This window comes from Accipiter gentilis, chromosome 28 (assembly GCF_929443795.1).
Source record: "Accipiter gentilis chromosome 28, bAccGen1.1, whole genome shotgun sequence".
NCBI lineage: Eukaryota > Metazoa > Chordata > Aves > Accipitriformes > Accipitridae > Astur > Astur gentilis.
In genome coordinates this window covers 1151104-1178934 of record NC_064907.1, presented here as the reverse complement: position 1 = coordinate 1178934, position 27831 = coordinate 1151104, and the positions used below count along the sequence as shown (strand labels likewise).

At 41.4% G+C, this 27831-nt stretch overlaps 1 protein-coding gene across 3 annotated transcripts in view; it reads left to right on the top strand.

Moving 5' to 3' along the window:
- RASGRP3 (RAS guanyl releasing protein 3) overlaps window positions 1-21931 on the top strand; it is a 50254-nt gene extending 28323 nt beyond the window's left edge. Inside the window, exons 10-17 of one of the 3 annotated variants that reach the window (XM_049830822.1) lie at window positions 6153-6230; window positions 10282-10398; window positions 12689-12804; window positions 13603-13750; window positions 17242-17278; window positions 19726-19851; window positions 20382-20746; window positions 21259-21931. In XM_049830822.1, the coding sequence (XP_049686779.1) occupies window positions 6153-6230; window positions 10282-10398; window positions 12689-12804; window positions 13603-13750; window positions 17242-17278; window positions 19726-19851; window positions 20382-20746; window positions 21259-21267 (996 nt within the window). In that variant the 3' untranslated portion in view covers window positions 21268-21931. The remainder of the gene's footprint in view (window positions 1-6152; window positions 6231-10281; window positions 10399-12688; window positions 12805-13602; window positions 13751-17241; window positions 17279-19725; window positions 19852-20381; window positions 20747-21258) is intronic. The other 2 variants (XM_049830819.1, XM_049830821.1) reach the window with 2 other exon arrangements.
- Window positions 21932-27831: the final 5900 nt, after the last annotated feature.

Genomic DNA, 27831 nt, shown 5'->3' with positions numbered 1-27831 from the left:
TGAGATTTCAGAAAAACTGAATAAAACATTTTTTTAAAAAAGTTGCAACTGACAATGCTAACAGGAATTAATTTTCAGTCCCCTTTTTGATGTGTAGACAATGACTGTAATTTTAATAAACACTACACTTATTTCAAAACATACTGAAGTGTGGAGCCTGAACCATCAGGCCAAATCCTGTCCCTAGTGAAATTTAGTCATTTCAGCACTGATCTTAACTGCAGTAGTTTGGCCCAACAGCACAGTTTGTTCAAGTCACAGGCAAAACCAATGTCTTAGAATTAAAGATTGAACCTGTGAAACTTGGAAAAAAGGAATGTTGTTTGTTATAAACCGTTGATGTTGCAAGCAAGTAAAAGCCACCTACTCATCTGAGAGTAGTCTGAAATATGCCATGTTAGGTAAAGGACTCTCTTAATATGAAATCATTTTATGCTCTTCCTGTTCTTGTTATTTAACTTTGTCTTTCAGATCTCTAATCCAGACTGAAAGAGAATCTCTTTGCTCTCCTTAAATCAATAAAATTCTTTAAAAAATAAACTTAGAAGTAAGCAAAATCTGTGTGTAACTAGGGCAGATATCAGAATTTTTCCAGTGTTTATTTTGTTGGATAGCATGCACTTCTCAGAATTTACTCCCTGGGGAGGTGGGAACCAAATTCCAGATTTTCCTCAGTCAGGTCACAGACTTGAGATGACTCTCATTACCTAGCTCGTTCTAGGTAAATGCCTTAACTGGGGGGCTACTGGGCAAGAACTTTGGATTTTTTTCCTTTCGTGCTTTACTTTGAAATGCTCAAAAATGTGCATATCTAGAAATTAAGCAGAGGTGGTATTTTGTGTTGGATTTATTCTAGGACTGATCAGGTACAGGCTTTTACACTATGGAGGATGACAAATATGAGGCTAAGTTTGAAGCAACCAAGACAGTGTGGATATACCTGTGGCTTCACTGTAATGAGGAATGGGAAAGTTTGTGGAATTGGAGAACCATCTCCTATTGCACTTTGTGTGGAGCAATCCAGGAACAAGTCCTAATCACGTTTAGTGGGACAAGGAGGAGAAGGGACCGTGTATTGCCCACTGCAACACCCACCTAATTAAAAAATTAGACTATAAAGGCAGATATTTATTACCTTGTTTTGTTTTAGTAGGGATTGAGAGTTGCTTTCTTATCTTGTGCCACTCTTTCCCTCCCTGCTCATTTCTGAAAGTTCATAGTTTCTTACAAGCTTGGCTGTGACTAGGGGGAAGTGGAACCTCAGGTTTTAGAGAACTGAGCAATAAGAAACTGAGCCCAAAAGGGCAGAAATTAGACAATGTGAAGTGAGAGATGGAAGCTGAACCACTGCTGACATTTTCATTACCAGTTCTTCTCTCTTTTGGGTGACAGCCTGCTTTCCAAAAGGAGCAGAAAGCTTCAAATTTTTCTAAGACCTAGCAGGTTCATTCCCATTGTTGTATCAACCTGAGTTTATGTATTTTACCTGTTTTTCAAATTTTTTAATATTTTCCTTGTTTTGTTTGTTTTTAGCAAAATGATACGGATTTTATATATATCTACGTAATACTTCATTCAGTATATTTCATTTACCAGGAAAAGTAATTGAGTACATGACAAGTACTTTTTTGCTTACTATGTTCTGGTGTATTAACTCCTAATATAACTGTGTTGATTTTGGTTACAGCTGAGCCAATTTAATTGTAAATAAATGAAGCTGCATGCTGAAGTGTTGATTCCAGACCTGATCATGGGTTAAAATTGACTTGTGCTGCTTTTTACCTGTTAGAATGACTCCATGGTGGTACCTTTCAGTAATGATGGAGACAGCCATAAGCATGCTAGGTAGAGAGCTGTAGGTGTCCCAAAACCTTTTGAAGGTAATTCTATCTTCATAGTGGTCACTGGAAGTATAGTTGTGAGTCAAATAGGTTTGATAGTGTGGGAGTTTTGAAAAAGGTTTCGGAAAGGGCACAACCAAATTTCTACAAGAGGTTCCTGGACCTGAATTTTGGTACATCTCATAATATTACGAGTATTCTCACTTTTCTTCCAGTATGTAGGTTTTGTCCTCATTTGTACATATGAATACATTACAGTACTTTTTTTACAGTGGTCTCTTAAACAGTAGTAATGAGCTTATATAGTAGGTGAAATGTTTTTGTCAATCTTTTTGTTAATAAGAAAGCTTTAAATTTTAGGCTGGGGTCAGAGAAAGAGGAGAAGAAAGCTAGGATTGCAGCCCAAAGCTGACAAGAGCTGACTAAAAATAGTTGACCTTGCTACGTGCAAATGGTTTTTTAGCAGGTTTAGCCTCCCTTGCTGCCAAAGTCATCCTCAGTTTTCAGAACCTAAAGAAATAACTGTTCTATTTATTGCTAGGTCTTCCCTCTAATGTAAATGGTAAAAATTTTTGTTATCTTTAACTTACTTACAGAAACTCGCTTTCAAAACTAGTAAATGTATATAAACCTGTAAAGTGCTTTTCATCTGCGTGTGAATCAGCTGACCCAACTATTTGTTCACTTCTGCTGTTTTCCCATTAAGCCCCTTGAATCCAGGCAGGCTTTTAGTGGGTGTTTTGTCCTGATAAGCAATGTGTAAATCGCCTGGCCTCCATCCCTTGCAGTATTGTCTTTTACACCACACTTAGCAAATGCTAACAGCCTGGCCCGTACTTGCTTGACAAGTAAATCACTGGGTGCTGGTTTGCTAGTCCAACAACTTGCACAAAAAGATAAAAATGGGTATTTCATGGACTAAGTGGGCACGTGGGAATTTGCCCTGGTCTTTCTTTTCCTCCATGGTGGAGCCCTATCTGCTCTGGGGCAGCTAATACCTTTCAAGTGGTTTGGAAATTATGACCTTTGGGGAGACTGTTAAGAGCTATGAAGTGAGAGCTTGGCTTAAAAGTTGGGGCAAGAGCTTGGTAGTAAACTTCAGCCAACCTGGTCAAGGGACTTTATGGGCATATTTCAGATGTTCTTGTGTGTATGGACCTAAAGGGTGAATGAACAAGAGAACTTAAATCTCTGTGTTTTCAGTGTTAGCTGCTGAATGATCAGCATTTTGGGAACCTAGGGCTCTCTTTTGGTTCAGATGTCTGCACACAAACGTGGAAGTCTGCTTTCCGCCACCCCCCATCTTTTTGTCAGCATAAAAATTCAGCTTCCAGCTCACAGAATTTTAGCTTTGAACAAGTACCTGAAAGAAGCCAATATTTTGCATGGAAGTTAAAATGCCACAAATAAAGGAAAAGTTTGTTTTATGGAAGGCAGTGAGACAAATGCCAGGCCTGCTGGCATAGGAGACTGCAAAAGCTGAGGGAGAGCTTTAGTGATGCAAGTCCTCACCTGGTCATGTGTAAATGAGTCTGGGTTATATGGGCAAGAGAAGTAAATGTACCATGACTCACCAGCTGGTGAGGCAGAGCTTGTTACATGAAGATGGACTCGCACCTTAGTGCACGCTTACTTTTAGTCTGTGTGGTTCTTCCTCCTTTCCTGCCTTATTGACCACACTCAGTCCATATCCACTGACCCTGTACCTGGTTCTGTACCAGTCCCTGGCATCTGAAACCTGGAGCTAAGAAGTAGAAGTAGTAAAAAAGGACCTAGCATGAGCTTGGCAGTGCACCAGAGAGGAATAATAGCTGTAATGACATACTCATCATTAGAAAACTTAACATTTGGTAAGGATGCTTAAGGGATTTCCTTGCCTGTTGTGCAGTATTTCCACATTGTTTTTATTTCACAACGTGAATAAAAGCCTGTGGGTCAATGTTTCATCACTTTTTGTGGATTGGAAGAGGATCTCAGTCTCTCAACTAGTCTACAGTGTATTTATACCAACTGCATTAGAACTTATTTGGTGCCACCATTTTTCCCCCCACTATTTTTAGGTCTTGACAGCTATTTATCTAACCTGTTCTGAGACTGTATGCAAATGACTGGAAAGTCCCAGTCATTTGCACAGTCTAGTGAAGAGAATGAGAAATATCTAAACAACTAAATTGAAAGTCACCCTCCCTAACTTTGGTTCAGTAAGTTCCACTTACAAAAACAAAAAGCCCTACCTTTCTGATCCTTCCTCTACCCTCCTCAATCCCCTGCAAAATTGCTTGGAAAAACAGGGCAGAAATGAAAGTCAAATTAGAATGGAAACTGCTACCTGCTGTAAAGGTTGTCCTAGGAAAACTCTGATTACACTTTATCTGTCAGAGCAAAACTGTAAATAAAATATAAAATGAAAGCTTATGTAACTGCACAGTCATCATGCTTGTAATTTTTTTGCTAGTATTTGAAACTTCTGTACTAGATAATACCTTATCCACTCTGTGCTTACATATTGTGCCTCATGAAATTATAACTGCTTCTTACGATGATAAGGTCAGATAATTCAGGGAAGGGAGATACAAACTTGCTAAATACATACTAATGCATTTTCATCCCCAAATCCACACCCTGCTCATCTGGCCTGCTGAGAAAACTGTGCTTTTCAGTGGGAACGGGACAAGGCCTTCTGAACTAGCAATTCTGCTGTCAGTTCCAGCCTGACCTGATAATATAATTTGCTCGAGCTGAGTTCTGCTTGTTTTATACCACCATGGAACCAAAGAATACAGTCACTGAATAACTAAGCACATGAATGATATTGGTTACAGCAGTTACTGGATCTACATTATCTTTAGGACAGGTCCTTACATTCCTCTGTGACAGCAGCCTGTCAGCTGGGTGAAGGAACCTGCAGGATGCTCAGGCTTTCACTGGTGCCCATAACCAAATCACGAAGTACAAAAATCAGCATAGTGTTACAGCTAGACAAAATGAAAAATGCAAAATCCAGACACCTCCAAAGTTATGTGTTCGCTCTGGGATGCGTACCTGTCTTGAGAAAGGGCACGACTCATGTCTTACTCATTGTACAAAATTATGCCTACAAGAAGGTCGTTCCTAGAGGTGATTCTGCACTACGGTGTCACTGGTCCTGCTTGTTACTAATTCAGCACTTCAGGTTCTCTAAAAATAACCTTCTGTCACAGTCATTTAGTCAGTAGCAATTCTATCTGCCTGCTGGAAAACACCTTTTTAACTGAATCTTAGCTTAACTGGGGATTTGCAAGGTAGATGATAACTTCAAATCATGTCAATTACTCCAAAGCTAATTAAGGTAGGGACATGATCACAGGAAACATGCAATGTTCGTTTCCTCTCATTGCAAAACATTAGCCACAGTGTTGATTACTTTTCCCCTTCATCACTCCAGGCAACGAGGAATTTACTACAGACCTGCATCAGCACAAGACCAGAGCTGCCAAAGTAAAACCAAACAAATTCTTTTTACTTTAAGTGTATTTATGGCCCTTCTTTTCCCTCAATAAATCTTATACAGAAAAAAATAAGTACATGGAAGAAAAAATCTTTCATTTCTCTAAAACCAGAAGCTGAAAAGGAATTTACCTTACTTGGTGAGAGGGTATCGGGAACAGGCCAAGCTGGGCTAAAGTGACTGGGATTGCTCTCCATGGAGCAATTTGCTGCATCAACAGTGGCGCCAAACCTGGATTGCCTCTCCCCAGGCCTGTATCAGTAACCAGGGCTTTCCAGAGAGGATTTTGCTTCATGGGCTGATCTCTGTAGAAGAGCTACAGTGCCCTGACCCTTCTTAAGGAACAAAATTTGACCAGAACGCAATCTGAAGTCCTTCTAACCTAGTCCCTTTACAACTTCTTTCCTGCAGTTTTTGTATTCACCGGGTTATTCCTCTGAGATCTCTCATGACCATTGAGCTGCTGAAAGGAAGTGTTTTGCCTAAGGGTGGTCTTTGGTACCAATGTTCCTCTTCAGAGAAGGTCAACACACAGCCCCTTTCACTCATCATGCTGGGATGTAGGTTGTGACAGCCCTCAAGTACAGCACCTGCTCAGCTCAGTACAGGCGTGAACAACAGCATGTACTCACCAGCATGGGTTATGGTAGCTCTGGGAAAAGCTGCTTTCCCAGTAGCTGCAAGCAACTTTGGTGTATATGCTGAACTTGGAGTAGCAAAACTTTTTGTTTAGCTTCAGTGAGAGGTATATCTGTGCTTACAAGACTGTCATAACCAACCCAGTCTAATAAATATTACTGGTTTTCTCTCTTTCTTACACATAGCTGTCCCTGGACCTCTATCACACTGAGGATGATATCTACAAGCTCTCGCTGGTGCTGGAACCAAGGAACTCCAGATCTGTAGGTCATCTTTTACTGCATTTTCACATATTGCTTATTTTGACTGCATGCAATTAATTAAATTTTTAAATGACAGTTAATGAGTTTCATTATTCCTATTCACTTAAAGCCTTTTAATGTGTATGCTTGTATAGTAAACACACTCACTATTTATAGGTTTTAGTGCATATTGGGAGAAGTAAACAGTGAAAAATGCCAGGCTTCATTATTAATTATTTTTCTACAAAACCTCTCCAAGTCATGAAAAACATAGTTTGCTTTATGTGAAGATATCCTTTGTAAGTTTACATCAATTATTATTATGTGACCATTACTTAATTTTCTGGATGTTGTTGCAGTTGTATAACACAACACTGAGTCCAAAGATTTGTTTTAGGTAAGTCACAGCATTAGCTGTAGTATTTTAAATACTGTTTGCTTATGTAGAATTGGCTATATCTGGGCCTCTCAACCAATGTTTAAACAACTCGGAATAGATATTACTTTTTTTTTAGTATGTGCAACAGAAAAAATGCTGCATTTTTCATGATGCTTTGCAAGTCTGAGGATACAGATGAATCTCCTAATTAATATTTGAATTTCATTTAAAGCATTACTCTCTCTTCTGTTGCCAAAGTTTGGGGAGTCTTCTTCCCTATGAGCATTTCATCAGTGCAGTAATATCCTTACCACCTGTCCTATCCAGCATGTGATTCTCTCAGGCTGAGGCCTCTCAAGTCTGACACGAGCAGAAACTAAGGGTGGCTGGAAATGCTTAGCAGTGTGAGAGCAGAGTCCAGTAGTCTGAGGTGCTTCAATGCAGTGCTTTTTACGTTTCTGAAGTATTCTTAAAAGCAAGCAAGGAAGCAGAACCCCTTAATTTCCAAGTATAGGGCTTCTCTGGGTTTCAAGATAGTTCATCACTCTTGGAGACCAGTTTGAGGACTACGTGTGTGTGCTTTCAGTGGTGGATGATGAGCAGTAGTAAGGAATCTATTGAATAGTCAACACTAATTCAGTTTGAACACCTGTAATTTCATTAGAGTCTCCCGTCCATGTCAGATATGACTTGACAACAACAGGTCCCATTTATCGCAGTCATTCTGGCTCCCTCTTGCTCCCATTACTGCCAGCAAAGCCGATTTGTTACCGTTTTGTATTGTGGAAGGACTAATGGCTCACTGTTGTAACTGAAGAAAATTACCACATTGCTGCTTTGATCTCCAGCCTGAGCTTTAAGAAGGACAAAAAGCAATATAAACAGTGCTGTGAACTTTAATACTACCCAGCAATTGTGAGAGACTTCTGCGTAACAATCAATGAATAACCAGTGACATTGAGCTGTTGCAACACCCTGATGGGTAGAAAGCTACAGCTGAATCGACAGAAGCCAGACCATTTGAGCCATACTTCTCATTGATGGAGTGCCAAAGCACACAAGATATTTTAGAGGGGAAAATTTTTAGAGGTAGAGCTTTTGTATATGGAAAAATTTGTCAAAGGCAACATGATAGCACAGTTATATCATTCCAACTGCTCCTTGATTTATTGTTGTACGGGTACAACTCCCATGCAGGTGCACTGTGGAGGAAGTGCCTCAGGTTGCTGCAGTCGTTTTCGAGGCAAAAGTGGAGCTGATCTGCTAACATACGAGCCTGCTATCAACAGGGACTTGAGCAAGACTTTCATTCTGCTAAAACTGGGACGAGACTCTTCAGTCAATGTAGTAGCCTAAAAAAATACTGAAGACTGACCACCAGTTGTAGTAGAGCATCTCCCTGTCACACTGGGTTTTCCCTGAGCGTTAGTTATCTTCTTGTTGGGAGTTTTTGCAAGTACAGCTATTGGCTAGATGACAAGTTTGCCTGGTGCAGTGATGCCACTGAAGACACACATATTTTTTTTGCTTTTGAGTAGAATTTATTTCAACACCGAAATATGCAGATGTACGCATCCACCTGAAAATGCTTTTTCAGTCTACAATACCATTACCCCTGTGCTAGTGAAAAAGCCCAGAGATAAAGGCTGAATCACAAACAGAGTGATGAGATACACTGTTTCTGAATGTTCAGTAAATTCAGCTAGGTAGTCTCTGGACACTGGTTAGTACCTTTCCTCATAGCAAGCATTTCAAATACATAAGTAAATTTATGATTGTTCATACAAGTCTATGAGTGAAATAGAAGGAACCAACTTTTCCCTTTGGCTAGTGGGAACTAACATGAAGTTTTCATTGCAACTTGTCAAAAAACTATAAAAATTGAATAAGGCTTCAAATGAAATAGCCCAGAAGAAAGAGGAAGGCTTCAGTGGATCCTGTCTCTTTCTGCCATTTTGCACTCAGACCAGCAGGAGTTAAAAGCCCTCTGTGAGGACTTGGGAGTCTAGCACCACTCTGACACTTTGATACTGATGCTTTGAGTCCCTTCAGTCTAAGATTTTTTTTAAGAGAAGGCACATTTCAAATTTCTTCTCTGACCATAGCTGTAAGAATATCACAATACTGACACGTTACATGTTATCACGATATGTCATCTTTAAAAGGCTGCTACATTTCTGCATATTTTTAGAGCACAACCACTTGCCAGCATGTTGATCTATCACTGTGTGGTGACATTAATTTTAGGATTAAAACACTCTGTAAGTGCTTTTGGCATATAGAGCTGGATGTGCAGGTTCACTGTATTTCTTGTTGAAATTGAATTCTGTGGATATAGGGATTTTTTTCTTCCCAAACTTACTTGTGCGGATTTGTATGATGAGTCAAGAGCCACTGAGGAACTGACGAAAGCTGTTCTGACAATTGAATAAGAAAAAGCCAAATTAATAAAGCAACCCACTGACATAGTCTTCTTTTTTTTTCTCCTACTAAACCCAGTAGAGTGTGATCTTGTGACCATTTTTCATCTCAATGGCAAAGCCTACAACACCTTTGTTATACACAATAATAACTATAACATCTTTCCATGGCTTAATTATGTCCCTCTTAACTCACACCAATTTAAAGGGAGACGATGAGACCCAGGTTTCTTGCTCATCAGCTAATACAGGGGCCTTCCGAGGTTGTGGGCCATCTCCTTTCTGATCAAAACCATGCTGAATATTTTTCTGCTTGACACTGCTTCACCTGCTAGACGTCCGGTGGCAGATACAGGAGAAGGCAGGTATGCCTTGCAGCTTTTTTCGTGCTAACTGCTGATTTTTGAAGCTTTACCTGAAACTGTGTTCAGGTTTGTCCTGTATTTTCTACTTGAACAAGCTGAGCTGCGTGCCAGAGCTTCTCCCAAAGCACTGTAGTGGTGTGGAAGGAGTCGGGCTGCATACTCTGTGCATCAAGTGAGCTGTCAGCTACCATTTCATCAAGACCAAGCTGTTTTCAAAATAAAGTAGTCTGGCTGGTGTTGTCTGCAGAGCAAGTCAAAGGTTAACCCCTTTCTGCTCAGGCTGCCTAAATGAATTAAGCTGTGCATCCTGGCCCATCTCAGCTGGAAACCGGTGGGATTGCTGAGCACAATTCTGCCCCCACTTCTGCATCCTACCCTATTCTCGGTGCTGCACAGAGCAGGAGTGTTAACTTATTCAGGCTGGTGCAGTCCCTCTTGTGGCTCCTGGGCACGGTCCCTCCGTCAGGTAATTGGGGCCAGGGTGCACTGTGGTGGAGAGTTCCTCAGGGGCTTTACTGGGAAGGAGAAAAGCAGGTTTCTGGAGTTACCTATTTCTAATGCCTGCTGTGTCCTGAGACCCTCCTTCCTTCCCTCTTCCTCCAAGTCTCATTGCTGTTGAACCCTCTGGAGATGGCAGTGAGGAAACTCTGCCTTGGTTTGCTTCTGAGCTCACTGGGCACTGCTGCTGCCAGTGTAGCTGCAAGGTGCCACAGAGAGCCGAAATGAAGCTGTTAGTGGAGGCAAGCAATCCTTTAAAACCTTGTCTGATGTTTTGCTAAGCACGTTTTAACAGCACGGGGACTCCAGGAGTTTGTGGTTGTTGCTCTGACATATAGAGCTGCTTTTAACAGGAAATTCAACATCATAATTCAGATTTGAAAATTTTTGTGTTCTGATCCATCTCTCAGCAGCCTACCTCCCCAACAACCCCTAACAAGCCAGTAGTGCCACTGGAGTGGGCATCTGGAGTGGTACCAAAACCTGACCCTACAGTCATTAACAAGCATATACGAAAGCTGGTGGATGTAAGTATTTGGAAGAATATACTGGTCAAAGAGAATGATAGCTTTGATATTGTTATCATTATAATTAATTTCAAGCTTTTCATGATATTGTTATGATTGGGATGAATTTCAGACACCCAATAACAAATTTGAGCCTTTACTGATATGTCCAGAAATATTTATTTTATTCCTGCAATCAGTGATGGGATTAGTAAGCAGGTTTCTGGATGCAAAGGAGCAAACTTTCAGAAGCATCCAAAGCCTAGCTGCTGCTCAATAGATTTGATTAGCAAATATAAAATCAGAGGGCAAAGTTGAGTTTTTGCAGCTCTAGCCACCCAGTTCATGTCCGGTAACAGACAGCTAGAAACAAAAATACTCAGAAGCAAGGACTCACACATTACTGGGTCCAGAGGAGGTTTGCAGAAACTCTACTTCTGGTTTTCAACTTGCTGTCATTTGACTGTCCAGAGTATATTATGTATGGTAAAGATAGCACTGTCTTCATAACACTTTAAAAATGTGGGCATGAGGTCATAGGGAGTTATAGCTGGGATCTTCCATCTTCAGTTTGGAAGGTGATGTGTTAGGTAACGCAAGCAAAACTAAACACTGCCAGGTTCCTTTGGAGAGACTGAGCCCTGTTGTGTTGGTGTGTAAGGGAGTTTTAGTGATGTGGGCAGCATGCAGAGGAACCAGGAACGTGTTGTAGATAATGAAGCAAGATTTCCTTCTGCTTTTTACAAATTAATAATTAAGTCTGGGAGGAACTATTAAACTCTGACCTTTTCTGTGTTACAGGTCATTAATTGGGGTTATGTTGTTAAGATAACTTAAGCAAAGTCTTCAGTTCTCTCACTCAGCCTTCAAATGTATCTTCTGGTTTATATTTTGTACATGCTCTTTTTTTTAAAAAAAAATCATTTTGCTCTTAATGTGGGATGCCAGAACTGCCATGCTGTTCCTCTATTGCTTTTCTCAGTGCCATATGTGTTGACAAAAATCACTCCCCATCCAAACCTCTCTTTGATAGCTTGTTTAAATAGGAAGTCTGTCGCAACTCCTTAATCTTCCCAGAATGTGCTGGGAGGAGGGTTGTTTGTGTTCCTGTGGGTGGGAGAGATGCAGTCTCCCATTCCATAATTTTGGCCTGGTTCAGGATGTATGATCTTGAGTTTGACAGGATTAAAACATGGCTCAGAGCTGTTATGGATACAGCTTACCAAGAGGCCCACACCATTCTGTACAGTTGTCTTTGTTTTGCCAATCTTTGTCATTTACTAGCTGCTTTGAGTTGTGCTTTAAGGCATTGTTTTTATTACTAAGTGTTGAATACTACTTGGGTTTGCGTATTGGTTCCTCCTTGATGATGTATTTTTGAGATCTGCCAGTCATCAGTTATAGGTCATTTGACAGGTGCTTAGAAATTGGCTTCATCATGTTCTTGTTAAAATAAGGACAATGCAAACACCTCTCAGAGGTCTCAGTATATTAAATTCTTGTCTTTGTCAACCAAACGTTAATCTAATGAGAGAGTTTGTGCTTCAATATGTGTCTTTCAGATAGCCATGTTGACTCTGACACTCATGTTTTTCCCATCAGCATCACACATAGCTTTAACGCCCCTTGCACATCTCTGCAATCAGTAAGACAGAATATAGTAATTCCTTAGCAGCTAGGGAGGGCTTCCATCACTTTATGCAACCTTTTAAATTTGATCCCATGTCTGTTTTTACTTAGGGGTGAGCTGGGGTGGGTTGTTGGGAGGGAATGGTTGTTAGATACGAAGTGCTCATGTGTGATGTGGATGTCAAAGTATTAATAAACAAATCAAACAGAAACAGTACGGTGGCAGAACAAAGGTGACCAACTAAAAGAGAAGTGAAGCCAAAAACATCTGAAATACACATGGGAAAGCTGCTGTTAAGTTGTTTTTGTTTTATTTATTTTTTTGTGATTAAAAAGAATACTTAATGAAGCAAAGGGAATATGTCACGGGGCAGAATTTTAGTGACATTTCCAATAAAGAATAAAAATAAAGCAAGACTAATTATGTCTGAAGAGGTGTGTAGGACCATCACTAGATAATTACCGAGGTCAAGTTTTCTTCAAAAATTAGCCATTTTTTCCCCAACAGTCCAATAAATATGCATATTGAAGTACCAAGTAGGAATAAAGGGAATAAAACAAGGCAGCAAAGCATCTGATTAGTAATGTTGAACATTAAGTTACATGTAATTATAAAGTTGAAAAGCTGGTATAGATTCAGGATAGGCTGATATTAGGACAATAATTTCTTTCTTTTTCCCAGTCTGTCTTTAGGAACTATGATCATGACCATGATGGCTATATTTCTCAGGAAGACTTCGAAAGTATAGCTGCCAACTTCCCCTTTTTGGACTCTTTCTGTGTGCTGGACAAAGACCAGTAAGTTTGGAGATTTCTTTGTGGTTTTTTTCTTTTCCTCAATTTAAAAACTCATGAAACCAAGTATTGAAGAAACAGTGTCCCCAGGCTTCTTGTGTCTGACATCTTGCTTAAGGCACTGAAGATCACTGAAGGCTGAGTTCTGTTCTCATTTAACTTTTTATGCTGTAGTTGGTTCTATAAGCCCACCCAGGTTGGAGTCCTGTGTTACCTGGTACTTTAAATATCATTTATGTAAAAGCTTAATGAGGAATTCCTGCTGGGACTGAGTCAAAACCCCTACAGTCCCATCAAATTACAGTGGAGATGCTGTATCCAGACCAGGCATCAGCCTGATGAAACAAGTAAGTTGTGTGCGGGACAGGGGAAATTAGTGTATGTAGCAGAGAGAGGGTAACAGATATTCTAGGAAGTATATATAATATGTATTTCCTAGCCAGTTGGGCTTGATAATTCTTGTTGTCCAGAATCTCTTTGGCTGTCAAGGCTGGTGGTCAGCCGGGGGCATAACTGCTTGGTCTGTGGGAGCAGTAGGTCCAGAACCTTCACTTAATGGCGTGGTCTGTGCTCTGATACCATTAACAGGTGAGAAACCGAGGTCCGTGCTGCGAGTCCAGTGTTTGCTGTTTAATGAAGGATAAGAACCACAAAGACTCTAATTTTTTTTTCTGCCAGATCTGTTGCAGCCCTTTCAAAGAATGCATTTTGTGTGCTACATGCTTTTTGCAGTGAGAAAATCCTGCATTGTTCAGTGCTGTGCGTAGTGACAGATCTACTCTACTTTTTTTTCCCAAACAGAGATGGTCTTATAAGCAAAGAAGAAATGATGGCTTACTTTCTGAGAGCTAAATCACAGTTCCAGTGTAAAATGGGACCAGGGTTTATTCATAACTTTCAGGAGATGACCTATCTTAAACCAACTTTCTGCGAGCACTGTGCAGGATTTGTAAGTATGTTTTTAATAACAGTATATCTCAAACACAATTTTTTACCCTTTAACATAGACAGGGTGAAACTGGCTCCATGCATTGCTAAAGTCTCTTGGCCAAATATCTCATTGCATTCAGCAGCACAAAACATTTACTCATGTTGTAGCTCTGCTATCCAGTTTTGTTTTAGTGCTTCCTGAATACTGGCATTTGTAAGAATTACTGTTGCAGGGGGGAAAAAGTAAAATTATGTTAGATAAAGGATTAGAGTCTATATGAATGGCTTTAGTTGGTTTATCTTAAGTTCTTTAATGTGGCTTGATTTCCCATGTAAACAAGCTCAAGGGAAAATGGGTGTCTGGAACAGAGGATGTAGATGAAGCAAAAGCTGTTCTTTCTCAGGAAATTGCACATGGCAACATAGCTACATTCATAATTCTCTGAATGGCCATAATAGCCTTAATCCTTTCTCTATTGAATTAACAGATCTTCTAATTTGATCAAGAAATCAAAAGTGCTTCCAGCAGTTCTGTGCAATAAGAATTTTTAAAATTTATTTGTTGTTTTTTTTTTTTAATTTGCTTTTTCTCTCAGCCATAACTCATCAGATGCCACTTATTAGAGTGCTCTGTACATAGCTGGGAAATGATTGGTTTTGTGAATATTTACATTGCTTGCAAACCTCCTCCAACTTTTCCACTTCAGACCAAGTATAGTAAAGAAAATGGAATTACTCTGATTTAAAAGTTACTTTAATGCACACACTCTGCTGAAATCAGATTTCCACATTTAGACAACTAAAGCAATAAGGGCAGAAGGCCATGTCCTCGGCTTACGTGTGGCCCACATACAGGGTGTAAACTCAGATCATCATCCCTGCTCTCTCCAGTGCAGATCTGCCTCTGCTACCAGCAGCAAGACCTCCAGCTTCTACTACGTGAACTTTTCCACTAAGTAATGTTTCTTCGTGGTTGAAAGTAACAATAACAGCACTGCTAAGCTGAAAAACGTCCCTCCTTTCAGACCAGCTCTGGTGTTCCTGCTCTTGTCCATGCTCCCATCTTCAGGTCGCTTCTGTTGCGACACATCAGTCTTGTTCAGATGCTCATGGTCCCTATCATAACCACTGATCAAGGCCATGGGGAAGAAGGAATTGCACCTATTTCTGCTAGAACTGCAAAAACCTCGGAGGCGACATGGTCAATGCTGATTCAGGAGTGTGCTGGTGGGCTCTTGAGCTGACAGCTCCAGCAGAGTGATGGGGCAGGGGCAGTCACTGGCCTGAGCCTATTGTTTCAGCTGCCTGCAGCCTCAGGAAAATGTCATTGCGTTCGTGACACTCAGTTCATGTTTGGAAGGCTTCCATAGCAAAGCAGAGCCCAAGGACTGTCCTGCAATGTCCTCTCCACCAGATATTTTTCTCCTGCATCAATCTGCTACTTGGCCATTGTTGGATTTTTCACATCTCCCTGATTACATCCAGTGCAGGAATACAAACGAGTAAGGGGTTGTACAGGAAATGGAAATAAGGTCATTTTTCCTGTCAACTCACTGAAGTCATTGGCATTGTCCTGTGGATGAGTTGGGCTGATAGGACAGGAACCAATTACAAAATCTGCTGTGTATTTGTTCTGCATGTCAGTGCTGCTCATCCACGGGTGGAAACCTAATTTCAAACTGATGCACTGCTTCACAGTCAAAATAATGTGCATCAACAGTGCAGCAGGATGAATTGACATGACAGTGCAATGCATGCAGTATTCAATAAAATATCCATTATTAAAACAATACAAACTTTGAAGGTCAAGCTAAAACCTAATGCCATTAAGCAGCATGAAATTTATATGCCCATGGCCACTTACAGTTCCGTCCCACAGCTTGAGTTGCACCACATAGGAGGGTAGGTGACCAGCCATCCTGCCGAGCTTTATAGTCTGAATTTGCACAGATTCTCTTACCTTGGAGCTGGCTCAAGCCAGCTTTGCAGCAAAGCTGTGTTAGACACATGCAAAGCTTTAGGTGAGAATTCATGACAAGGCACTTCAGCTAAGCTTTCATGGCTGTGTGTAACCACAACAGTGATGCCAAATTTGAGTAGGAAGAAGGTACAGAGCTAAGAAGGTGAGGCAAAAGCTCTGCAGTGGGAACAGATTACAGCTTAAATGAAAGATATAACAATCCATGTCTCTTACAGTGATCCTGGCAAAGAAACCTTAGAAAAAAAGTCATTGCTGCTCTTCCAAGGGGGGGCTGGAGGGCTCCACTGTCACTGCTGGACCACAGCAACTACATTCACTGTGCATATATATATATACCACATTAGCAGGAAAAGAGCAAGCAGCAGGCTTTTTGTGGACCCTTCTTCCACTGTTGTCCCTTCTGGTTTTTTATTCACTGTTCTTCCACCTTGTCTAATCTATTTTGCTTTCTCCAAGCCCTCATTTTTCCTTGCAAAGTCTTTTGTGCAGTATATAGGATTTTTTCCCCCAGAACCTTCTTATTCTGTTTATTTTACTCTTTCTTTTGCATGCTGAATGTTGTCCAGCTCTTTCTTTTGAACATTTCTTTAATGACCATATTCAGCCCTTGCACACTGTGCATGGATTCTTATAAATATGGTGAGGAGCTACACTCACCCTCCCTGGTCATGTTTTGAATGAGCTCAGGATAAATAAACACTGGAGTCCCAGATTTTTTTACTTTAATGCTGGAGCTAGAAAAACTTTCCCTTCCTCTCTCTGCCTCTCAGAGTGAAAATGCTTGGTTTTTATAATGCCATGGCTGTAGATAGTTCTTCTGAGTGTATAGATAACAATTTGCTAGGGAATTTTCCTACTTCCAAGCAATCCTGCTCATGTTGCAGTGAAAGCTTCCCAAAAGTGGGACCACACACACTGCCTTCTGTAAATTTAACATTTGGTTGTCATGTGCATCACCAAGAACAGCTTCTGGGAGGAGGCAAATATGGAATTTAGTGGCTTTTCTCCCCCTTCCAGTCTTCAACATTTTTTTTAATGGAAAGAAGTGGACAAAACAGATTGCTGTGGCTAAGTGTGCTAGGGAACAGTATGGAAAGCAAGAACCTAATTTTTATCCCCAGTGGTGTTTTCTTCTGCTGTGTTTGAATGGCATGGGTCATTCAAGTATCTGGAGAATGGATGTACACTGGAAATTCCCCTGCAGATAACATTAAATGAGCCTATAAGCAGAATGTGCTCTGCTGGTTTCAGTAAGCTTGATATGATGGCAATTTTTCACCCATTCCTGGAAGCAAATGTCATCTGTGTCTCCTCTTCTCTGATCATCCCACTGTAAGTAGTAGAAAAAAGGGGGAAGCCACACAAGTCTTATCACAATTAGAGGGGGAAGTCTGCCTAACAGGAAGGGTGTTAAGAGCAGTTGTATCCTGTTTGTGCTTTTGTAGCCATTGGTACTTCCTCATTGTGACCTTGTTTTCCTTCCGGCTTTCTTTTCTAATTCCTTGACGTTCTTTTGTCTTTCTTTGCAGCTCTGGGGTATAATCAAACAAGGCTACAAATGCAAAGGTAAATAAACATTGCATGGATTTTTCAAGCTATAGGTGGTGGGGTTTAGCACAAGTAGGTCAACTGTGTTTTTTACTAAAATGGCATCTGTTCATGTAAACTTTGCTTCTATACTTGGTACCGTCCATGAACAGCGAGTGCTGGTATGCTATGAAGTCTCACTGCATTAGGGGATATAGCACTCAGTAGGAACACACAGGTTCTGTGAGCTAAAGGTCCAAAGCAGCCACTGACTCCATGAGGTGTCACTTTCTACTAGCAAAGACCTTGCATCTTGGAAAACTAAGTGTCCTCATCCTAACACCAAGACATCCTGAAGTATATCTTCTGAAACTTGGGGTCAGGAAAATGTCTGCTGGCAATGCTGTCTGCATGCCTGTAGTGAAGCCTAACTGGCCTTGCAATGCAATAGTGGCTGAGCTAGGAATAGAGAAATACTTAATTCCCAGACTGCCCAGCAGATCTCATTTCAAGATCTTCTCCAGACATTCAACTTAAAAAAAAAATACTAGACCTCTTACAGCCCCCTCTGTTGCTTTCATAAAATGTTTAATTTCTTATGCAGTACTTCTATCATATTGAGCAGGTCAGACCAAGAATGACATTGTAGTGGTCCTTATTGGCTTTAAAGTCCTGGACCTATTTATTTCTGCAGCAGCTCAGCTCTAGCTGAAGGGCACGGTTGATTTTCACAGTTGTAGTTACATCCCAGTTATTCACAGGGGAACATTCATGCTGGGGCTTCATAGTTCTATTTATATGCACTCTTCTCCCTTAGTCTTATACTGGCTCCCAGGAGAAGGGTGAAGAATTAGCAGTATTGTTTTTTAGGATACACCTTACTCCTGCCTCCCTCTGCACCTATGAACATCTCTTCCTTAGAGACAGGTGGGAAAAATGTCCATGACTAAACCATAGTATGTAATTCAGCTATTCCTGATTACTGTCATTTGAGCAGCTACAGAAGGGCTAGTTGTGGTCTATACATTTTCTGGTAGGATGAGGGAAGGAAGACAGGGTTTTGTCACAGCAGCCCTGTAAACTCAATTTGAGATCTAAAAGCTGAGCTCTCTCCTACATCATTGCTTGTAACAGTGGCCCAGTGGAGAAAGAGCAAAAGTGGTTCTGTAGAGTCAAAATCACAGGCAATGGAGCATGAGAGTAAGAGAGCAGAGCTGCTCACTCAGATCTTAAAGTGGTCAACGAGTGTAATTAGTGCCTGCCCTTTGTTGCAGCAGCTACCAGCTGCTCCATATGCCAGCATCACTAGAGTGCTGCACCTGTTATGGATGATTTCTGCCTTTGAGCACGGAGCTGTCACCTTCTGTTTTGAATCTCTGGCACTGCTAGCAGAGGGAGGGAGGGAGTTAATCTGTTCAGGTCTGCTGCTTAACCCAGCACTGTGTATAATGAGGTAAACTGTGTGGTCTACAAGTGATGAAAGAGGTTCTGCACTGCCAAGAGAGATCTTTATTGTATTGGGGGGGGCGGAGGGGGCAGAAATTACCTTTAGGGCAGACAAAACCACAGCTGGGCAGGTACTTCTGTGTTAGTCGTATGAACAAGGTGATGGGAGAGACCAGAACTCTCACCCATCATGCTAGAGCTGCTGCCCTGAGCAGAATGGTTCTTTTAGCAGAGAGATAAACACAATGTTTGACAATGGCTCACCTAGAACAAAATGATAGGTAATGGAGCAGCAACAGAGAAACAAGGGAGATGGAAATTTTCAAACAAGGGCAAGGGACACAGAGGAGAGAGAGCTGTGTTTGGGGCACACACCCTCCACCCTTTGGCCCTTTCTGGCACATAAGATCTGTACTGCAGACACACTTCAGATAAATGTATCTAGCGATGCAAAGCCCAGCAGAGGCTAGGTGTGCAGGCTCTCAGCCAGTTTCATCCAGGTGGATGATACATGTCCACAGAGCTTACTCTGTGCTGATGTTGCTTGCTGAGCTACTTAGACTAGTTTTAACCTACAGTGGTCTACACTGACTTCCAGCTGTCCTTCCAGAGGCTCAGGGTATGGATGCTCCAGTGTGTTTACTACAATGGGCTCAGCTGGGTCAAATGAAAAACAAACCAAAACACAACCCAAACTTTTTTTGGAGACTCAGGCAGTGGAGCAGAAGCTTTATGCATGGCATACACAGGATCATACCACTAATTGCAGGTCTCTTCCTTAAGACTAATTTCTGATGAATCTATCATTCCCCCTTTTCCTTTCTGCTGCCAGATTTCTATTAATGGCTGCCATGGAAATGATCCATTTTTTGTAATGCCCTTCACACCAAATGATCCATTTCTGTAACTCCCTTCACACTTTCTGTCAAAGTACTTGTTCCTTCAAAGTCCCTCTTGGTATCTGTCTGCTAATAACCCTGAGGGATTACCAGATAGTTGTGGCTTTCCATTTGGTGACTTAACAATTCCTTTCTTTACAGATTGTGGTGCCAACTGTCACAAGCAATGCAGAGACCTGCTTGTGCTGGCATGCAGGAAATTTTCCAGAGGGACCTCAGTAGGCAGCAACCATGGCTCTCTGCCTAGCAGTCCCTCCCTGCCTCCAGGTGAGAGCACTTTTGTTCCTATTTTAAACCATTTCTGGAATCCTCTCTAATGGCCAGTGTCCTTACCGCCATTTTTAATTTTTCCTTTTTATCAATGCACAGAGCAGCACATGTACTTTCCACTGCACTGTGGTTTGTGTTCAGTGCTCAGATTACAACATGCCTTTCTGCAGTGATGGCCTTAGTCTTTGCCTGAGGCTCCCTATCCTCTATACTGGCACCTCTATCTCAGCTGAAAAGAAATAAAATTTTAATTAGGGAAATCGTACTTTTCATTATAAGCCACTTAGGGGCAAGGGCTGGGAGACACAGGGCACAATTTTAGCTCTGTCTTAAGCCCTGAGCATGCAGATGGAGGGAGAGGGAAATGTGCACACACAAGGCCAGAATCAGTTTCCAAGCAGCATATGGATATTGCTAATTATATCACTGCTTCATATAGGGGGTTACCCTCCTCAGGCGTAAGTTTTCTTTTTGTAAAGGCCTTAAAGTAGAATATTTGAAATAAACAATTCCACCCTCTCTTTCAGTCCAAGATGAAGTATTTGAATTTCCCAGTGTTGCTGCAGAACACCAGGACCTTGATGGCAGAGCTATCACCCTCGTCACTGGCTCTTCGCGGAAAATTTCAGTGCGGCTGCAGAGGGCAACCACCAGCCAAGCAACACAGACGGAACCACTCTGGCATGAGCCAGGCTGGAATGATTCAGGTTCCCATACTTTCCCCAAAATGAAGTCCAAATTCCATGGCAAAGCTGGGAAGAGCAAAGGCTTTGCAAAATGGGAGAATGAAAAGCCCAACATGCAGGCTGACGTAGAGCTAGAAGCCGAGGCCCCACAACATATACAGGATCACATCAGAATAGAAACCCTCCCAGAAAGACAAGAATCTGAGGTGAGTTGCAGAAGCAGCCAAAACAGTTTAAAATCTGCTAGAGTCTGAGGTTTCATAAGGTTTATTTTATGAATTTCAGGATACTTTTTCATTCAAATTTGCCATTGCTTCTTGCACAAGAATTACTTTCAGAAGAATGCCAAATCATCCATACGTACCTATTTTCTACACTGTAGCATGCATTTACTGTAACACTGTAACTGTGGGTTTGGCTCTTGGTGTCAGTATGTGCTTTTAGGAGTTGGGCACTACTCTTTTTTGAAAATATTAAAATAGCCTGGTGGATATCTTACCAAATTCTGTGCTGCTTACCCTTGCAATGCACAGTTCAGGGCTTCATGTTAGATTCACAAGAACTAGCATTCTGAAAAATATACAAGTCCAGGCTAGGGCAGGATATTGGTCTGATTTCTGTTGCTGTCACCCATAAAGTCTATACTTCTAAAGCCTCATGCTTTTATTGACCATCTTTGCTAGCTAGCATGTAAGTGCTTATTTTCTTTTGGTTACAGGATAGCTGATTGCTGACCTTGAAGCACAGAAAAATGAAGATGAAAACTGTAATACAGCAAGTGTGGATGGACTGTCACAGACCACATTTGGCCATGAGAAGTTTTCCTGTACCTCGTACTTTTAAATTCAACCATTGCCCTGTTTTCTTAGCTGAAAGGTGTTATAAAGCACTATTTATTTTCTCACGAGTAAGCCATTTGGGTGAACATTGCACAGACACAGCAGAATGGATCTCTGCACCCAGTGTTTTCTTTTGTATGTCTTTTGTGGAAACTTCCTCTACATGCCAGTGAGGATATATTTGGCCTCCTTTAGATATACTGCATCATTTTGGTATGTCTGCCAGCAACAACAATGGTGAGGACAGAAGCCAAGCATCTGAGTTCGTTCAATAACACTCCTTTTCCAGAGGCTTGTAATGATCTTTTAAGGAAGAGGTAGGTGTGTATGTTGATTAAATCTCAAACAAAAACCTTTCACAAAGTCCTCTGTGCTGAAATTCTTTGCACACCTGGGGTTTTGAATTTTGGCCATGTTTACATTGCTACAGTGAGCATATTGGTGTTCAGCACAATGAAAGCAGCTCCCAGACTGGGGATCCTTCAAATAGGCAGCACGTGGCTGAGACTGAAGGAATTCCAAGACACTATGCGTTTGTCTGGTTACACCACAATGGAGAGGTGTCATCTCTGCCAGCACTGATTATGGTAAAATTAGCATGTAATAAACACCTTAGTTTTAAGTGTGTGTGTGTATATATATATGTGTACATGATATGTTTTTCTCTGGTAAGCAACCTGTACATGTTAAGACTGAATGTAATGAAGAGCAACATCCCAATTAGCAGTTTGCTAATGTAGGATCTACCACCTGAGAAGCAGGTTTGAAGTGGCATTTCTCAGAAGCATTAAGTTACTTAAGGAGCACAGCCCTCATCTGGAAAAAAAGAGAGAAAAAGAAAACAAAACAGCACAATGCTCAAACCTGAAATGTTGCATTCCAAATTGGCATACATGTATTGGTCTTTTTACCCCATCTCCCCACAAAAATAGGTGTGTTTGTGGAGCAACCACTCTGAATTAAAGCAACCCAATTATAAGATTTCCTACAAAATTCAAGTTATTACACCTTTCATCAAGTTATAAGCCCTCAAGACCAGAGAGTAATTTCATAGACTTCCCTAACCAAAACTGACAGCTGCACTCCTCTGTGGTAATTTGACTGTAATCTGTGCTGCGACTACATAACGCCTCCTCAGGTTTGCATCTTGAATCCTGCAAGTTTCCTTTGTTTTCCAACACAACTAGTAATGATGGTAAATCGGAGGGGCAGGGGGGGGGGGGGGGGGGGGAAGAACATGCTCTTACTGTTTTAAACTCAAGAGAAATAAGCACTGCAGAGAGCACTGATTTTCAAGCTAGGATGAGGGCCAGAAACATCCTTTACTGTTACTGCTGTGGGCAAAGAACAAGCATTAGCAAAAATATGGTCTTCATTTCCTGTGGTGGGTCAGGTGACAGGTCACAGCAGGCTGACCGCACAACTACCGTTACAGCATACGGCTTGCACACAATGAAAATTATGTGGTACAGAATTTCAGTCAAGAAATTTGGTTATGATCCAGGCTGTTGATGGATGTGTTGAGATAAGCTTTTTAGTACTTTATAAATGAAATGTTCATGTGCAACTTCACTCTTAATATCACGTAAGAGTCTGTAGACCTTAGCCCATTTCTTGCAGGCCTTTAGAAGTTAGTTGTAGCTCTTGCTCTGAAAGGTACCTGCTTTTCTATTTCTATCAGGCCCAGAAACCATGCCTGTCTTCATTTTGTTATTGGACAAGAATATTTCTCATACATAGTCTTATCTTCTCACTTACCTACGCCCCAAGATACTTAACAAGCTTCTTTCCTAAACTGTTTAAAAGGGTAGTTGCTCCATGTTCTTCACAGGAAGGCCATTTCAAGGACACATTTTTTTCCATGTATACTGTTATCAAGGCATAGACTAACATTTAAGTAAAAAAAGTGATGCCTTGTACAGAAACAGTTCCCACTTTGTGGGGGACTGTTCTGCTAGCAATTAGACTGCTTAATTTTCAACCCACTGTAGAGATTTCATCAATACATTGCTTGCAAGCCTCATAGCTTTGGTCAGTTAGGTGCTTACCTCAGCAGCAGTTGCAGATCAAGCATAGACTGCAGGCTTACACAGCTGATCCTTCTAAGCAAAATATTGCAGCATCCTGGCAGGAGAACTCATGCTAGGTGAAAAATTCAAGCACCTGCTTCTGCTGTAAACCCTTTGCTTTAGGCATTTCAAGAAGGGGAACATTGAGAGTGTGTGGCTGGCAGTAAGTGTTCATGGCCGTTGGAAAACTTGAAAAAAAAGACACCGGGTAGAAATACAGCCTTTTTTTACTCTCCCCGTCCCCAAAAAGGAACAGACTCATCAAAGGTAACATAATAATTAAAAAAAAAAAAAAAAGCATTAACAAGGTCTTTGCAGCAGAACACTGATCTTCCAGTTCTACAGCAAGCACCTGAACAGGGAGAGCTAACAGGGCATGAACAACCATTTTAAGAAGTTGGTATAAGATGAGATCTTTATCTTGGAGGAGGCCTGAATACATGAAATTATAAAAATCTTTTTCTCTCCTTCCTTCAAGTTGACATCTTTTTCTCAACAGGGGCAAGACTTTTCCTCACCTCACAAAAACAATTTTAGTTCCCCAATCTAGGCAAAGCAACAAAGAATTTCTTGTTCACCTCCACTGAGTTAACAAAAGGCAAAACGTATCAGCCATTTAAGTCCCTGACTGAGCTATGTGCTTCTGCTGGTCTTGATGGAATGCTGCCTGCTCTAAGTAGAGCAATTCCAGGAGAGTATCCAGGAGAAAAAGTGGCATCATGACAAAAGTATTGGATTAATGAAGTAGCTAAAGTGAGATACAATCCCAAATGATGCTGGATACTTCCACCACATCCATTCTTCCCTGTCTCAGGATCTTTTAAGAAACTGGGGGGAAAAGGAGGGGTTGTTTAAAAAAATAAAGTAAATCTGAACAAACAAAAAAACACTGCACAGTGGAAAAAACTAAGATTCTGTCAAACCTTATTTACAGCCTGATCTGCAAATGCCAAAGAATACAAGCAACAAGAGTAGGTGAAAAATGCAAGTGCTTGGATAGACCCTGTAAGAGAAGATTTGGCTGTTTGAGCCAAACCCACTAGGACTTTCTGTGCTTGTGTAAAACCTCTGCAAACCCTCATGTAGCAAATAAGGGAGCTTCAGCCTTGCTGTCAACTTTGTGGAGTTGCCCTGAGTGCTAGGCACTGTTGCTCAGGGACTCCTCTGTGGAAGCCAAAGTGAAAGCATGTCCTAATGCAACCCCCAAGGTCTTCCTCATGGGGAGCCCAGAAGCCTTTGGCCAAGGCAGCCTGAGCAGTCACAGGAGAGTCCTTGCAGCCTGGGACACTAGTTCCAGAAGCTTTAGGCATCTGTATGGGAAATAGCTGCATGTGAAGGATCCTGGACACGAGCAGAAAAAAAACCAGAGAACAAAGACAGATGGGGAGTAAGCGTAGAAAGAAGCATACTGGGGGAGCTCTCTGTCTCTACGTGACACCAAGAATTGAAGGGGATCCCAATGGAGACCAAGCAGAGGGGGAAGGAAGGAAGGAAGGAAGTTAGGAGATTTGAATACAGATTTCATGGAGACACAAGAGGCAGGAGAAACAAGGGCTTGTTGTTTCATGATTGTCATAGCCAAAAAAATCTAACCAAGGTTTGCTTCATTCAGCATCAGCCTGCTAACTGATGGGCCTCTATACAGCACAAAAAATAGCTCCAAGTACTTCTCAAGAGAGTCTTGACAACCAAGTTGGCCCACCCAGGGACACTGGAGAAACAGATGTAACTTTGGAACCTGTTTCTGAGTTATCAGCACTGATCTGAACTGCATTTTCAAAATAAGCATTGCAGCCAACAGGCTAAACTCATTGGAAAATCTGTGTGTTAAACTCTGAAGTGCTGTTTACAGTTGCTGACAATCTGGTACTAGGAGACAGAAAAGCCATCAACAAAAGGCTGCTGCTGGGGCCGTACGAAATTTAGCCAAAAAGTCTGCTTTTTCCATGAGTTAAGCTAATGCCGGAAAGTTTAAAGAGTCCTTATCACCTTCAGCTCTGCTTCATGTGTGAAAACGAGTTATGACCTTCCACCTGCCCACAGCACAGGCAGACTCTCTCTTTCTTTGGTTTTACAATAGCGTTTTCCTACTTTTTGTACTTGTTTTTCTCTCCTCTGTTGTGGGAAAGACCCACACGGACAAGAGGGGAAATTGCTGGACAATAAAGGGGAAACAATAACACTGACAGCACTCAGAGCTGTAAAAAGCACAAAGTAAACACAAAGGAAAAATATTTTTCCCTTCTACCCTTGTTTATTAAGCCATTAGAGGTATGACTTATTTTCAGCCAAACTGCGGAGAAGGCAATGTTTACAGCTGGTAATAGCACTTGCTTTTTCAGTTTGTGTCCCTTTGGAAAGGCATAACCTGAAACAAACAGCACATGAGTATTTTGAGAGCCTACACAGGGGGAAACAAGTTCATATCCGCTTCAGTGGACTGCTCTCTGATCACAACACTGGTATGACTCTAACCTAAGGGTATGCTAGCAGGCTGATAAAGCAAGCTTGCAGTTTAGTATGAGCCAGCTTGTTTGGGGCTGCTAAATCACACTCAACACCTTAAAAATGCATACATAGTTCTGTAGCATCCCTGTTGTCCAAGGAAAATTGAAAGTTCAGAGAAGAAGCAGGATCACAAGCCTGACAGTCTTTAGCAGCAACAACACTGAGACTCTCTACTGCAGTCCTAATTATGGCAGAACTAAGAATAAATCATATGTGATGAGTAGACAGTTGAGGACTTTGTGTGCTGGCCTTCATCAACCTAACAGGGAGTCAAATTAACTTCTAGTACTCCAAGAACCCACACAAGCCTTTTGGATGCCCAAAAGAGTCATCGGAGTGACCATCCTTAGTGAGGAACTCCCAGCTGAACTCTTCGCACTTCAGCACAATTTAATTTTCATTTCCCAGGTAACCTGTTATGGGGAATACTCATGCCACAGGACTTTTCAAGCTCCAGCCACTTTTCATAACTATCTGCTGACATGAATCTTGCTTCCCTTCTTCCCAGTTCTATCTTAGGTACTTGACTGGTAAGTGTCTAGTTTCTAATTAGGCCAGAGGTTGGTTGAGGCACCTGCCACTTTCATTAACTCAGATGCAAACAGCAGTTTAATGGAGACAGGTAGTCAAAAGCCCCACCATGTTAAAGGAGGTTACCCACATGCTCTGGCTGAGAAGTCTAACCCACAGCTAGAGGAGCCCCTCTGGAGGCCACCAGCAGTAATGGCATATCACCATGAAGCTGCACACTTCAGGGGTTTGACTAGAGAAGCAGAGGAATCTCAGCAAGCAAGCTAGGGATTACCAGCCAACTCCAATCCTAAAGATGATAAACTACTCGGGGAACAGCTACAAGCAAAAAGGCTTGCTGGGGTGAGTGATGCATGGTGAAAGCTCAGCTTGATGCCCTCTCCCTTGTTGGGTTACTGTTTTGCACACAGTAAGGAATAAATTTTTATCCATTCCTTAGACCTGCAAGGAAAACCCAGCTATGACCACAGTGCATATAGATCATGGTATTCTAACTCAGTACTAATGTACCTGATGTGGGAAGCAAGCGTGTCCCCTGCTCCCCATAGTTATTTTATAGCACAATGACAACACTTGAGAGAGTGTGATCCTAATAGATGGAAAGGCAATGCAAGCAAAGCCTTTAGGAAACAAAAATTGCTGGAGAAAGAAAGGCAGATGGAAAAACAGAACAAGATGTCTAAAGCTTGTGGAAGAGTGGCAAGAACAACCATGGTTAAAAAGGAAGAACACTGTTCCCCCGTAAAAATGGTTGCCTACTTAATTGACCTGCTAGCGTTCTGCTTTCAATTATGATGCGCAATGAAATCGAGTACGTATATCCAATCCACCACAAGCCTAATAATTCCAGTGCAGCAGGAATCATGTTTGGAAAACAGTAAATACCAGAGCATCATACAGACAATAACAAAGCAGTGGCTGTTTGCTTTCATTAATCAAAACTGCTCTCTCCACATATACAAAGCTTGTTTTCTCTGGAGAACAAAGAAGTCATAGCACACTAGGAGGAAACAATAGAGTAAGGAAAAACAACAACAGCTGGCAGAAGCAAAGTGTTTTCTTTCCTGTTGGAAGAGTAAAGCCTCTTGTTTTGCCACCTTCTGAATTCTTTTTAACTTTTTTTTTTTTTTTTTTTACTTTCCCCCTCAAACAGCAATGAAGTGGGACTCAGCCTACCCTAAGTCCTGGAAGAAGGAGGAGGAGAAGGAACATATTTTGAGGAGAAAAAGCTATTTGGAATACGGGGGAAGGGGAAGCGGAAGCTCTGTGTCCTATCCCACCACAGCATCATTTCACCATGTCACAGTGTGCAAAAGTGAGACTATCCACTGAAGCAACAGTCAT